The 15891-nt window shown below is 33.0% G+C and overlaps 1 protein-coding gene across 12 annotated transcripts in view; it reads right to left on the bottom strand.

Annotated features, from left to right (window-relative positions):
* The window catches only part of CCDC88A (coiled-coil domain containing 88A), a 179504-nt gene that overhangs the window by 71587 nt on the left and 92026 nt on the right, over positions 1–15891 (bottom strand). For all 12 annotated transcript variants that reach the window (XM_056814003.1, XM_056813995.1, XM_056813999.1 and 9 more), the window contains 5 exons: positions 15539–15708; positions 13200–13281; positions 11126–11284; positions 4080–4226; positions 232–376 (listed from right to left, as the gene is read on the bottom strand). In XM_056814003.1, coding sequence (XP_056669981.1) covers positions 232–376; positions 4080–4226; positions 11126–11284; positions 13200–13281; positions 15539–15708 — 703 coding nt within the window. The remainder of the gene's footprint in view (positions 1–231; positions 377–4079; positions 4227–11125; positions 11285–13199; positions 13282–15538; positions 15709–15891) is intronic.

Here is a 15891-nt window from a genome sequence, read left to right as displayed (position 1 = left end):
CTTCCTAATAATTTCAAGTAGAATGGGCTATTCTTTGTAAGTACACACTCACTAGAAGTCTTCAATAAGGGTGCTATTTATCAAATATGATGTAAAAGAGATTTTTTCCCTATATATGGTTTCCACTAGATGGTCACTGAGTTCCCTTCTAAATATGAAATTCAGCAACCTTATCTGAGGGGAAACACATTTCCTATGTTTCTACAGAAGTTTGAATATGTTTTGGTATACCTTCTGAGAGTTCACTAGTTCTTGATATCTGTTCCAATTCCCAGCCAAGATGTAATGACTCATCCATACTTTGTTTCTGTGCCATTTCCAAACTCATATTTTCTTCCATTAGCTCTTCAATCTTTTTTCTATCCATATCACGTTCCTTGGGAGAAAAAGAATTAGTTATACTAAATATCATTTCACTAGTTCAAAGTTTTATTAAAACTGTATCACTTGAAATTATAAAATGTAAGAAATAACTCTATAGAAATCTGATCTTTTAAAATATCTTTAATATTTTGGATATACATTAAAAAAATTAAATATACATTAAAGTTCCTTTTAAAGGTGAGCTAGAGATTGGCCAATATGACAACAAAGGAAAGTGATAAATGTTGGAGGGGATGTGGCAAAACAGGGATACAAATATACTTGCTGGTGGAATTGTGAACTGGTCCAACCATTCTGGAGGGCAATTTGAAACTATGTACAAAAGACTTTAAATGAATGCCTGCCCTTTGATCCAGCCATACCACTGCTAGGTCTGTACCCCTAAGAGATAATAAGGAAAAAGACCCATACAAAAATATTTATAGCTGCGCTTTTTGTGGTGGTGAAAAACTGAAAAATGAAGGGGTGTCCATCGATTAGAGAATGGCTGAATAAAAGTATCTGTTGGTGATGGAATACTATTGTACTTAAAGGAATAAAGAAATGGAGGAATTCCATGGGAAATGGAACAACCTCCAGGAACTGATGCTGAGTGAAAGGATCAGAACCCGGAGAACATTGTACACAGAGCCTGATACAAGTAAATGTAATGGACTTCTCTACTAATTGCAATGCAATGATACAGGACAATCCAGAGGAATTTGGAGAAAGACATCCACATCTAGAGAAAGAACTGTGGAACCAGAAATGCATTAGAAAAATATATAAACGACCATGTAGTGCAAGAGGGATATGACTAGGGTTTTTAGTTAAAGAATTGCTCTACTACAAATATGAATAACATGGAAATAGGTTGTGAACAATGCTACATGTATAATTCAGTGGAACTGCTTGTCAGCTTTGGGAGTGGTGAAGAGAAAGCAGGGTTGGGATGGGGATCATGAATCATGTAACCATGAAAAAAATATTCAAAATAAAAATAAAAAATTAAATTAAAATAAGTACTTAAAGATGAGCTAGGATCAAACCATATAGTTTAGTCATACTGTGTGAAATTTTTGGCTAGTTTTAGGGAAAGCTGTATTTTTTCACAAAAATTTACTGATTATGGTCATCTAATAAAACAACAATCTAAATAAAGTCCTGTGTCATATTTCCTATACCATTTGGACAACGAATACACCCAATAATTTTTGAAGAATGCTTTAATAATTTGAAAGTGATTTCTTTTTACTACTAGTTTTGTTTTATTTAAGGTTATAATTTCCTCCCATTTCTCCTGCTACTTCAGTCTGCCTAACCTGTTCCTTACTTTCACTATGACTTTACAATCCCTTTATTTCAACTTTTTCTGACAACTCATGGATCTTGTTCTAGCTTTACCCACCTTACCTATGTAGGTTTTTAAATTTTTCAATGCTAAAATGTGACATGGATTTCAACCCATCACAGATTTGAAACTGTTCCTTCCAAAATTACCAGCTACATTATTTTTTTTTCTTTTTAAAAGTCTCTTTTTTAATATGAACTTACTCACCACCAACAAACAAAAGTATTCCAATATGTGGCATGTAACAAAAAAAGGGTACTGTATGAAACTAGAAACTGTAATTATTTTTCTTACTATGGAGATTTTTTAAAAAGTATAATTAAATTTTAATATGATAATTCCAACATTATCTCTTACTTGCTAAATGTAAGAGCTTTTCCCCAGTTCTCCTTATATCATATTCTTATCAAAATATCTACCTAATGTCCCTAGAATAAAAATCAAATTTCTTAGATCAACACTTAAAATTTCCATAATCTGATACTATCTGCCTATTTAGACTTAATATTAGATAAACTTTGTTTCCAAAACTCTCTCACTTCCATGTACCTTATCCAGGGTAATCTTTCAAGCATATTCCCTACTCAGCCCGACCTTTACCATTCTTGACTTAGCTCAGGGACTAACTCCCACTAAAAATATATCTTCATCCTTCCAGTTCAAAATGTTTTAATTTGTTTCTATGCTGCAGCCTTCTTGAAGAATGCACATTTTTTGAGAAGAGAGGACTGTTTCATTTTTGTCTTTGTGTCCTTAGCATCTCAAGGAATCTGGTACATATATAGCTACTTAATTTTTTTTTTGGCAATTTAATTGATCTCTTCTTTCCCACTCCCCCAAATCTCTATATATTCTCATTCATCCTCTCTTCTAATCTCAGAGGATTAGGCAATCTGTTTGGTCAAGACTGACTTCATGATCACTATCCCCCTTCCCATTTCCACCACGAATTCACTTCTCTCAATCATCAATGATCTTTTTTCTACTGGTGCTTTTTCCTTGACCTTTTAACCACAATTCAGTCTCCCTTAATCTAAAAACTCCTTCCTTTGACTGTTAGGTCTTCTTAATCCTGTTTGTTTTTATCCTCAAACTCACTAAGAAACCACTAGAAAAGAATACTTTAAACTTCTTATTCATTTATCAACCCATTTCACTCTGCCATTCCCCTACCAAGCTGCTGAAATGGATCATTTTCAAGGTTACTCATGGCCTCTTAACCCCCAAATTCAATAATCTTTTTTTTTTTCAGTCTATCTATCTTTCCTAGCATTTGATTTTAAAACTGCTGTCCTCCTTCTTACTGCCTTCACCCTCCCTTAGCTTGCATAACACTGATTACCTAACTCTCTCACTCCCTTCTGAATACTAATGGCTATTAGGATTAAAATTCTCTGGAGATTGCATTAAATTCACATATGGCCAAGGTTAGCCAGGATATTTCCTAAAGTCTTGACATTTATTCTTTTACCTTCTCTTCTTGTGTTCCTATGTCAAACTCATTTATATCTAAGGTTTGAATGAACATTCCTATGCAAATGGCTTGAAATCACTACAAGACTAAAGTTCAAACTCTGCTTGTCCAAAATGGAGTTCATTATTTCCACCCATCTCCCCACCTAAAATCTGAATTTTCACTAACTTCTTTAATATAGCTTCTTCTTGGTAAGTTTTGAGTTTTTTCTCCTTTCTCCATAGGCACCTCATAGTACCAGTTACCAAGTGCTTTTCCCCTTCCTTTCATCTCCACAAGTTGCCTTTCTGAATTCCAACTATTGTAAGAGTCTCTTTCTTGGTCTCTGCCTCTAGATTCGCCATTCTCTACTTATACTGATATATTTTTCTACTCTGCTACTTTGAATAAGCTAACCAAGTAAAATTTAAACTATTTTATCTTGACAAAAGGCTTTCTACAGTCAGGCTCCAATATAAATTTAATTATCACATCTATCAACCTGTACAATTTATATTATTCTCCCCATCACACTTCTGTTGTTCCTTTATGTCAGGAATCAATACTTTTCCTGCCCTGTCCATCCTCATCTCAGTCCCTCTCCGTTTTTTGTTTGTTTGTTTGTTTGTTTGTTTTTAATGACCTAAATCAAGTGCCACCTCGTCCAGGGAATTGTTCTTCCCTGATGATGCTTCCAAGCATGGTTTCTGCTTTTTTATATTTATATACTGTTTCTTTTACCTTTAGTATCTACCTATATATCTGTGAACATAGGTATTTAAGAAGTGCTTGACTTAAATTGAAAATAAATCATTGCTATTCCACTCTATTCTTCATTTTCTTACATTGAAATGAAACAAGATGCCTAATATCAAGCTCCCTTCATGTTTTATCAAGTTTATATATTCTTACCATCTCCATATCATGTAGTTTAGCCTTCAGTTGTAAGTTCTCTTTTTCTAATTCATGTAATTTATCAGAACGAGTGCGGGTTCCTTCTAGTTGGTCTTCTAACATACTTTTTGTTTCCAATAATACTTGATTGTCTTCTTTTAATTCCTACAAACATTTTAAATAGTTTAATCATCACAATACATATAATTAGTATATTTATACTTTAAAGAATCCAAGAGAATGAAATGTTATATTTTAATAATAAAACAACAAAGTGAGTAAAATTTCTCTGCCTCTCTGAAGTAACTGAAAACTACAAGCATTTGCAAAAGTCTAATTGGGATTTGGAGTTCTTTTTTCTGACCTCTAAGACTATATTTAAGTACAATAAAACCTAAATTTTAACCTCTTGGATCTCTGTGTAGTAATTGTATTATTCAGCAGCAATTACCTATCACAAGGACTTAATGGGAATATTTTTCCTATATCTACATTAAAACTATAAAATGATTTTATATTTTGATAGATCTAAGATCTCAACAGTATAGGTACTGCTTTTCTGGGTTTATGTTGCAATCCATCCATTCCTTCTCCATCTGTAAGATTGCTGTTCATGTGCTTCTATGTACTTTCATGGAGGATCTATGCAAATCACTGGAAGATTTTGCTGATGAGCATCAGTTGATCATCATATAATATTTCTGTTACTATATACACTATTCTCCTGGCTTTGTTTATTTCACATCAGTTCATATAACTCTTTCCAGGTTTTCCTGAACTCATTCTGTTTGTCCCTCCTTTATGGTGTAATAATACTATTCCATTACAACCATATACCCCAACTTGTTTAGCTATTCTCCAATTGATGGATACTCCCTTTGTTTTTCAGACTTCCACTGAAATCTCATACATCTCAGGAATTTGAAATTAACCTTCCTTGAGTTCTCAAAGGCTATGTCAGCAAAGTGCAAGCCCTAGATGTTCCTACTAAAGATGTAGGATCTCAAAGATGTTCCTATTCTGAGGACCAATCTAAAATAAGTCTAAAGAGTTTCATAACCAAAACAATCACAAAATGATGTATTTTTTTAACCATAGCAATTTTCAAAGACCACCTAATGAGTAAGAGAGAAGTTCCAATTTGCATCAGTGAAGAAATGCCTTACAAAAGTAAAATGATAGAATCTTTTTCAAGTATTAAAAGTTATATTCAGCTTCTACATGAATGCCCTCCCAATCTCCTTAGTTGCGATCTCTCTCATGTCTCTAATTACTTGATATATATACTTTGTACATGTTGTCTCACACCTGGTAGATTGTAAGCTCCCTAAGGTCATGGATTTTTAAAAAACACATACCTTCCCTCTTAGAATCAATACTGTGTATTGGTTCTAAGGCAGAAGAGTAGTAAGGGCTAGGCAATGGGGATCAAGTGACTTGCCCAGGGCCACAGAGCTAGAAAGTGTCCGAGGCCATATTTGAACCCAGGACTTCCTGTCTCTGGGCCTGGTTCTCAATTCACTGAGCCACCCAGCTGCCCCCTGGCCATGGATTTTTAAAACTTTGTACTCATAGCCTAACTAGCTTTCTGACACAGAGTAGGTTCTTAATAAATACTTGACTAGCCTTAGCAACTAGGCAAGAGTTTTAAATATGAATACAATTTGACAATGCATTCCAATAGACTTATAACTGGCTGAGGTTGCTAATATATGGCTATTTCTATGGACCCCTAAATAATACTACTTCAAATATAAAATGAAAAAGATTTATACAAAATTGCCAAATTAAATTTATTTGTTATTAAATATCTTTTCACATTTCTTTATAAATTCAAATAAAGATCTATTAATTTTTATCAAATGCTTTCTTCATTTTTTCTTTCAGGATTTTTTATATGGCATATTTCAGGGAAAAGTACAGACAATATAGCTGGAGAAATATAGCAAAAATCAAAGCCATTAGGAAAATTAGTATTTTACAGAAGCAATGTCAAGTAAAATCCTTCCAAGGGTCACATTTTTTTATGAATATTAAGAGTGTCCCACATATATGTTTAATAATTAGCCTGGAACTTTCAAGTGCCTATTCAAGCCTATAAAATTTTAAATTATAATGTAATCAACACTAATGTCCTAGGTTAGGATTTTCCTTTTCAATTTTCCACTACTATTAACCCATAAGTCCCACTCTGGTAAACTAAAAACAACAAAGAATGGGAAAATGATACAACATAGGCTACTGAAAATCATTATTAGGCCAATTGTCTTTAAACCAGTTTGTGGGCTTTTTAGGATAAACATGGTAACTCAATCTTCAAATTCCTTAAAATCAAACAGATAATCATTATTTTACATCTATTTGCATTTAAATTTGCCTTTAAACTCAACTTTAAAAAATAAAATTTCTTGGAAGATATTTGGCATCCCACGCATGATAATACATACAAATTTATAGAGAAAGATAAGCCATGCATGCAATAAACAACAAGAAAGCCTATTAGTTCATATTCTCTTAGTTAACAGTCAGATCTAAACTAGCAGAGAAAATTGGGTAATGGAGGCAATTATTTAAATAGATAGCTTTTATCACAATTATGCTGTATTTAAAATTAAAATGGTCCTTTCGCTTAAATTACCTAAATTAACTGCATTTTCCTTCCCCAACTTCACTAAATTTGGTTAAATATGACTTAAAGTAGAATATTACCAGAAGGGGAAAAAAATTGCAAAGTACATTTTTAAAAGAAATTATTTTAGCTAAGAGACAGAAAGGAGGATCAGTGGAATAAACTTGGCGTAAATGATCTCAGCAAGACAGTTTATGACAAACCCAAAGACCCCAGCTTTTGGGACAAAAATCCATTATTTGATAAAAACTGCTGAGAAAATTGGAAGACAGTGTGGAAGAGATTAGGTTTGGATTAACACCTCACACCCCACACCAAGATAAATTCAGAATGAGTGAATGACTTGAACATAAAGAAGGAAACTATAAGTAAATTAGGTGAACACAGAATAGTATACATGTCAGACCTTTGGGAAGGGAAAGATTTTAAAACCAAGCAAGACTTAGAGTCACAAAATGTAAAATAAGTAATTTTGACTACATCAAATTAAAAAGTTTTTGTACAAACAAAACCAATGTAACTAAAATCAGAAGGTTAGCAACAAATTGGGAAACAATCTTCATAAAAACCTCTGACAAAGGTTTAATTACTCAAATTTACAAAGAACTAAATCAATTGTACAAAAAAATCAAGCCACTCTCCAATTGATAAATGGGCAAGGGACATGAACAGGCAGTTCTCAGCCAAAGAAATCAAAACTATTAACAAGCACATGAAGAAGTGTTCTAAATCTCTTATAATCAGAGAGATGCAAATCAAAACAACTCTGAGGTATCACCTCACAACTAGCAGATTGTCTAACATAACAGCTATGGAAAGTAATGAATGCTGGAGGGGATGTGGCAAAGTCAGGACATTAATGCATTGCTGGTGGAGTTGTGAATTAATCCAACCATTCTGGAGGGCAATTTGGAACTATGCCCAAAGGGTGATAAAAGACTGTCTGCCCTTTGATCCAGCCATAGCACTGCTGAGCTTGTACCCCAAAGAGGTAATAAGGAAAACGACTTGTAAAAGAATATTCATAGCTGCGCTCTTTGTGGTGGCCAAAAATTGCAAAATGAGGGGATGCCCTTCAGTTGGAGAATGGCTGAACAAATTGTGGTATATGTTGGTGATGGAATACTATTGTGCTAAAAGGAATAATAAAGTAGAGGAATTCCATGGAGACTAGAACAACCTCCAGGAAGTGATGCAGAGCGCAAGAAGGAGAACCAGGAAAACATTATACACAGAGACTGATACACTGTGATACAATCAAATGTAATGGACTTCTCCATTAGCGTCCCTGAACAATCTGCAGGGATCTAAAAAACACTATCCACAAGCAGAGGATAAACTGTGGGAGTAAAAACACTGATGAAAAGCAACTGCTTGACTACAGGGGTGGAGGGGATAGATAGGACTGAGGAGAGACTCTAAATGAACACTAATGCAAATACCAACAACATGGAAATCGGTTTGAATCAAGAGCACATGTGATAGCCAGTGGAATTGTGTGTGGGCTATGGGAGAGGTGGTGGGAGGGGGGGGGGGGAGGGAAGAAAAGAAAATGGATCTTTGTTTCCAGTGAATAATGTTTGGAAATGACCAAATAAAAATTTTTTAAAAAAGAAGAAATTATTTTAATATAGAAAGCAGATCTGTTTTGAGTTGCATACAAGCACAGAATTTTAGTCACAAAGTATCTTTAAGGTCATCAAGATTAGGTCATTTTAACATGAGCAAAGAGAATAAGGTAACTTGATTAATGGCACAGAATAAGGAGTGGTAGACCCAAGACCCAAACCCAAATGTCCTGAAGTACTAATACAGTAGTTCATTTTTAGCACACCATTAGAAGAGGAGGTAGGGAATGGATCAGGACCTGTAATTTTACTGGTATGAGGAACTCCCAGTGTGGAAACTCACACCGCTAATACAGAACAGTAATTCATCTGTAACATATCTTTTTTTAAAAAAACCTCTTACCTTCTGTCTTAGAAGTGACACTAAATATCAAATCCAAGGCAAAAGACCTCAAAGGGCTAGGCAACTGGAGTTAAGTGACTTGCCCAGGATCACACAAGTAGGAAGTGTCTGAGGCCACATTTGAACCCAGGGCCTCCTGCCTCCAGGCCTGGCTCTCTATCCACTGAGCTATCTGGCTGTTCCTGTAAGTTATAGTCTGAAAAAGTAGCCTTGCTATCTATTAATAAAATGATAAATCATAAAAATTATAATATGACAAAAGAGAAAAAAATAGTAAAAAGAATTGATGACTCAAGATAAAAATATTGTCAGGAGAGTTAAAGGCATCATTAGGATTAATATCTCATATTTAAAATAACATTCCATGCTCTGTTAGAATGTAAGGTTACCCTCTACTGGAGAAGAGTAGACTACAATAAGAACATTTAAATAAATACAAAATAATGTCACAGTGAGAACAGATGGCACAATGGGAAAAAGGAAAGACCTCTTACAGAAGTGGCATTTAAACCGAGTTCTGAAGAGAGCTAGGAATTCTAAAAGGTATGGGGAACAACTTATTGCAAGGGCATGCAGTGGGAGGAGAATTGTCATTTATAGGGAATAGTAAACAGGTCAGTCTGGATGAAACAATAAGTAGATAAAAAAGAATAATGTAAAATATATCTGGAAAGATAGGTTGGAGCCAGATTGTAAAAGCTTTTAAATACCAAGCAGCAGAACATATATCTATTTATTCCTAGAAGAAATGGTTAACATTGAAGCTTCTTAAGCAGAAGAGAGACATCAATAGATCTTTTCTTTAGGAATATAAATAGGTAACGGTATCTATACAGATAATATTTCAAAGCAGAACTTTGCCAAATCCTAGCTGTAACCCTTAATAGAAAATAGTAATTCCTTTAACCTGCTGAATTTCAGTTGGATACAGTTATTTAAGAGGAGAAAACTATTCAGGACAGTAAAAATATGGGGAAGATGTCTACTTTTTATCCATAAAGGAATTTTAGAAATTATATACAATTTAAAGGGTATAAAAATAAAGTATCTTCTGCCAAACAATTACATATCGATCCTACTAATTTCTGTTGGTCATGCAGCTCTAATATTGGTAAGCTTGGTGAAAATTCAGGTCAAACTAAATAGTAATGTGAAGATGGGATTAACTCTCTCCTTGTCTACTATTAAATTTAATCAACAAAAGTAAATACATTCCTACTTAACCCTAAAGTAGGGGAGGTCCACAAACTACTTACTGAAGGGGTTTGTACCTCTAGAAACAACTGACCACCCCCTGGGCAGTCCTAAGCAAATTTATGGACTACAATTGGTCCCCTAAAGTGGAGGAAGGAACAGAAAGTGACGCAAAGAAAGGTTTTTTAAAATGACTGAAATTTCCTTTAAGAGGTCTTCAAGCTCTTTCGAGGCTCTGGAGGCTGGTGGAGGACCTAATTCAGTGTGAACCTCGGGCTCTAGCATTTGGTAAGACTGCTCTTGGATCTTCCCCTTTGGACTACAACATGGATGAGTGAAAAGCTGACTCCTTTCCTGGCTTCTGGAGAGATTAGTTTCCAGAGGACCCCTCTTTGGTTATGTATAGAGATTCCATGTAGAACCTAGGCATGTAAATCTGGGTGATTTCTACATGCTCATTTCCCATGAGAATCACAGGGGGGATTGTGTAATTAAAATTTGAACCCTAGAATTACAATTTCCAGTATCCCATTTTCCTCCTCATGTTACGTGCTGATGTAGGAAGGATATAAGTTTTGTGTAGCCCCACCTCTCGTTCTCTCTTCCTATGATCCATTTGGTGGAGGTGGTGTGAAGTGAGTGGCAGGATTATCTATTCACGTGTCTTAATATTTTGTTAGATAATTACCTTTTTATTCCTATACTTCACCTGATTATTAATAAAATTTATAAAATATAATACTTGGAACATGGTTCATTGATTTAAATACTATAGTAACTTTTAAAAGATTTAAATATCATGGAGTAACAAAGCAATTTCTAATTTTTAATTATAGACTTTAATAGTATAACAAGAAAATATAAGCTAAATAATTATAAGTGAAATTATAACTAAGGATATTCTTTTGTTTTCAAATGGAAGACATGCTTAGTAATATGGTAAATGCTTTTTTAAGTAGCATGGGGAGAATATTATGATCACTAGTCTAAGACAGGAAAACAGCAATGGCAAATGATGCCAAAAGGTCACCAAAACCAATAATAGAGGTACGAGGAGGTCATATTCCACCACTATATCCTAAAATAATATTGCCTCCTTAACAAGTTCTGTTCTGTTATCAAAGGCAGTAAATTACAATAAAATATTTATCTGTTCTGTAGATTCCAACACCTATTGTAGTTATTGAGAAAAACTGTAGTATTAATTCAAATATTACAAAATTTTGAAAGGAAAAAGTACCACGATCAGTTTAAGAATAATATAGCATACCTCAACTCTTGCTTTATAAAATTCAATATCATGTAGCCTCTCTTTATATCTGCTGACTTTGCTTTCAAGCTTGTCAACTCTGATTGCTTTTTCTCGAAGTGCATCCAATTCATCTCGGTATACTCTGGCTGAGCGAGCATCCGAAAGCAAGTTCATATTCTAATAAACAAAATATGTACTATATAAAGTTAGAATTTTTTCATTTTGTATTTCCAGAATCACAGTTAAGGCAATACTTCCAAAAGAATAAATAATTCTTAGCAAACTATCTTTTCAAAGGATAATAAAAAGCAAAAATGAATCATGATTTATTTCTTATTCAATTATAAAATAAATTTGAAACCATTTCAACAGGAAATATTGACTTCATCATAACAACCTAAAATGAAGAAATGTAGCATAGGAGATAGAGGGCTTTGGAGTTAGGAAGATTTGGATTCAATTTCTGTCTCTGATAAATACTACCTATATATGAGAGAGAAAGATAAATGATTTTCTTCAGTAGGAAATCCTATATACTAATGAAGTCATAGTTATATATTAGAAATAACATAGTTATACATATATACACCCATATATTGTATATATGAATATATATGTCTATATATGAAGATTTAATTATTTTTATATATGATCAATTTAAAAGTGTTGAGTATTGCTGTTTTCATGAGTAACTTTTTATTCAGAGTCAGAGAGTAACTTGCCCTATAATGTCACCAATATAGATAAATGAGGAAATTTTAACAATGTAAGTCATGATCTTCTCTGCAACTTTTAGCTTCAGAAATTTGCCTAGAACACTGAGAGATTAAGTGCTTTTCTCTGGTCATATCACCAGGATGCTTCACATGAGATAAATATGGAACTTAAACCCAAGTCTTTCTGACTCCAAGGACTGCTATATATCCACTACAATACATTCCTTCTCATATGCGTGTATGAAGATATAATCAGTCAGACTGGTATGATACTATAAGAGATTATAAATTGGAATGGTAGCTACTTTATGGTATTGAAATAGTAGTTAAGAGTATTATTAGCAGTACCATGAATGATTAATGACAATGGCTACCATTCAAAAGGCTATGTGCTGGGGCTGTGAAGCAGTGAGATGTGTGGGTAGAAAAACTTCTTGACCTTAGTCCTTATGTTGTACACATAATCAAAAAGAAAAATATTGCCCTGTAATTGAAAATAAGAGAGAATAAACAACTTGAGACCAGAGAATAAGCTAAGTGTACAGTTAAGAGATTTTTTTCGATTAAAAAAAATTTTAAACATTTAAAAGAAATATGGCAAAGAAAATGCTCTAAGGTTTTAGACAGAAAACAGTTCTAAGTTACATTAAGTACAAACAGAATTGCGAGATTTATGAATGATTTTACAAAACCCAAAAATATTTTAGTAATCAAAAAGATGTATAGTCTTTCCCTTCTAAGAATTATAATAAAATTTGATGACTAAAACTATATCTGATATGAATAACTTTATAACACGAATACCATCATTTGATGGAAAAAAGTTTAGAATTTCAGAAATTTCCTATTTTGTCAACCAAAAACTGACTTGTACAAAAGTTCTCAAGTCCTATATTTCAATGCCACATGGAGGTGACTTGAGGTTTTAAAAACTATGGCAGCAGGAATAAGTTTTTTTAGGTTTTAACAAGATGAAAAGAATTTGCTGAAGGACAAACAAATGACTAGGTTTACTGTGTGAGGAAGAACCCAGCTAAAGGTGGAGAGTTTCATAACAATAAGGATAGCCACCAGATGATACATTTTTTGGTAAGCTATGAATAAATGCAGTCTAAAACAGTATAGCTGGATAGATGAAAGATATATCTATACCTTTAAAATTACAGATCTTTAACAGAGTAGAATGACTAAAATTCTATTACTAATGAGAAGTTAAAAAAATAAGCCAATTAAGTATTGAGATTATTTATATGAAAAATTAAGCAAATGAAAGAGAATGTTAATAAATTAGCAATATGAAGATTGAATTGTATTATCAGTAGCAAAATAAAGTTTAACATTAATTGGGTTGCCAACTTGAATTTCCAGGAACAAACCTCTTGTTGAAGTCTCTTTAGTTCTGTCTCCATCTGTTCAAGCTCTTGTTTACAGTCTAACAGTTGTTCAGTCTTTTCCTCCCTTAAATTGAGGGGAAAAAAACTATTCAATTCAACAAACATTTATTGTAAAAAGCAGTGTGCTAGATACTAGGGATACAAAGACAAAAACAAAACAGTTCTGCCCTCAAGAATCTTAGAGTTTACTTGGTAGATACAATGTATATATGAACAACAAACACAAGGTTATCAGAAGAAGACATTAATAAAAATTGTAAAGGGCACGATAGGAATCTATGGTAACCTCATTTGTTTTCCAAAGGCACCTGATTATTTTAGTGCTGAAATAAATTAAATTTAAAAGACAATAGCCAAAGGTCACTACTATAGGAGCAATAGATTTGCAAATAAAAAAGTAAAATAAAGGGTCATCATTTTTCAAATTCCATTTCTCCTATTTTCAACCTCATTGATCCTCAAAATATAGTACAAATACCTGAGGAAAAGGGGAGTTGGTTTTAGTTTATGTCTTCTAAAGAGTGACAAATTTCTTTAATGTCTAAAATGTTTATTGGGCCTTGATCTGTTATGCTTAAAGATCAGGCAATGAAATACATACTAAGCATGATACTTAAATTCCTATGAATCCATTCTGATTATTCACGTTATATGTAATATATATATTTATATATTTCCTCAACCAAAATAAACCCTTGCCTTCCATCTTAGAATCAAAACGATGTATTTGTTCTAAGACAGAAGAGTGGTAAGGGTATGCAATGGGTTAAGTGCCTTGCCCAGGGTCACACAGCTAGAAGTATCCAAGACAAGTTCTGAACCCATCATCTATGTTATATTTACATATTGTGAGCAATTTACCGATTATTTTATAATGTTAATATAGAAATGTTCAAGTGTGCCATTTCCATTAGGCATAAGACTACCATGACATTTGATCTTACTCTATTATTATAAATTGATTTTATACCAAGTTTGTTTCTTTTTCTGAAAATATCTCACAAAGACTGTGTGCTATAAGAGATTATGATAAATATGCAAAAGGAATTTCACAAGAAAGTGGAATACTAGTGACTAACTTGCTCTTTAATCTACATGGATGATTTTTTTTATCCTCAGCATAACTGACTCAAAAGATATAAAAAATATAAAACATTTTAACAATTTTAATTCAATCCAACAGTGCACAAAATTCTCTAGGATTTTAACACACCTCTATGGTCAAGTAAAATTTATTTACAAATTAAATTTGAATGTGGTGCAAAATGTTAAACTATTCATAGTCATCATTATAATCCTAATTGCATGCTTTATCTCAAGACTTGAGAGGACTCTACTAAATTATACAGGACATAGAAGTGTTCAATGTTTAGGCTATCTATTAACTGCCAGTCAAACTAATAACTGCAATCTTTTCACAATTTTCCCAGCACAGCTGTTTGTAGAATATCCTGGGCGTGTCCAATTCAAAAGACACGTAATAATGCAGATATCCACAAATGAAAGCTGCAGCTTTCTGTTTTCTAATTTTCCTATAGCCCATGATAGAATTTTCTCTGCATGATTCTATAAAATACTTAATTCAGTCAGTTTTAGGTACATTAAGATAATTCCTATATTGGGTTATAAATTTAAAATCAAGTCCTTCCAACATAAATTACAAGAGATAAAGAAACAACTATAAAATGAACAGAGCTGAGGTGGAAAGGGGGCCTTTTTTCCATTTGTTGTCCCTCTTATAATGCAGAATATGTTTGTGTGGTCTTTAAACATAAATCTTTACAGCATATGCATTGTTCAAGTTTATACTGTAAAGACTTAACATATTTCAAGTATTCTGACTCTGAATTTTTGTCTTTCTTCATTTCTTAATAATCATATTACTAGTTTGAATTAAGATTCAAACAATTATAGAACAGCTGGCAATTATGTAATACTTCAGGCTTTTTAAAGTGCTTTATATAAATTATTTTATCCTCACAATAAGCCAAGGAGTAAAGTACTAGGGATATTATTAGCATCATCATCATACAGATAAATAGAGGCTTAAAAAGAGGAAGTGATTTGTCCATGTTTACCAACCAATTAATGTCAAAACTTTTAAACTGCTAACTCCAAACCTTTTTTATGACAAATACATTTCTTATTTAATAAATCATATATACCCATATACAAAATTCAATTTTTGTTATATTAATGCAAATAAAAGCTAGTAACATGCTAATTTTGTGATTTCAAAGTATAAGATAACTGATCAAATTTCATAAACTTAAGAATTTCCAGGCCAAGGAAAAGGTCACTTAAAATCAGTGTGAACTTACAACTCCTGCCTGAGTCTTCTTATCTTTGCCTTAGCATCTGCCAGTTCTACTGATAAATGTTGTCTACTTTCAGTCCGCTTCATGCCTGGAGAACTGCAAGGTGACTGTGCTGATGAGGAATGAGGTAGAAAATGAATACCGTCCCGCTCCTCAGAGAGTTCAATAATGGTCTAAAAAATTAAATGAAAAGACACATGATCATTTTTGGCATTTATATATCAGAGAATTGAAAACAAAGGCCATCTTTAAGCCAAGCATTTCTAGAATATATCAAAAAGAATTCAAAATTGAATGACATCTTAATTTCCCCATTTAACAATCATTTTCTATTGAAAATATATAAAATATAAGCC

This window comes from Monodelphis domestica, chromosome 1, assembly GCF_027887165.1.
Source record: "Monodelphis domestica isolate mMonDom1 chromosome 1, mMonDom1.pri, whole genome shotgun sequence".
In the NCBI taxonomy this organism is placed as follows: domain Eukaryota; kingdom Metazoa; phylum Chordata; class Mammalia; order Didelphimorphia; family Didelphidae; genus Monodelphis; species Monodelphis domestica.
The sequence above is the reverse complement of the archived record's forward strand: the minus strand, read 5'-3'. Positions and strand labels throughout refer to the sequence as shown.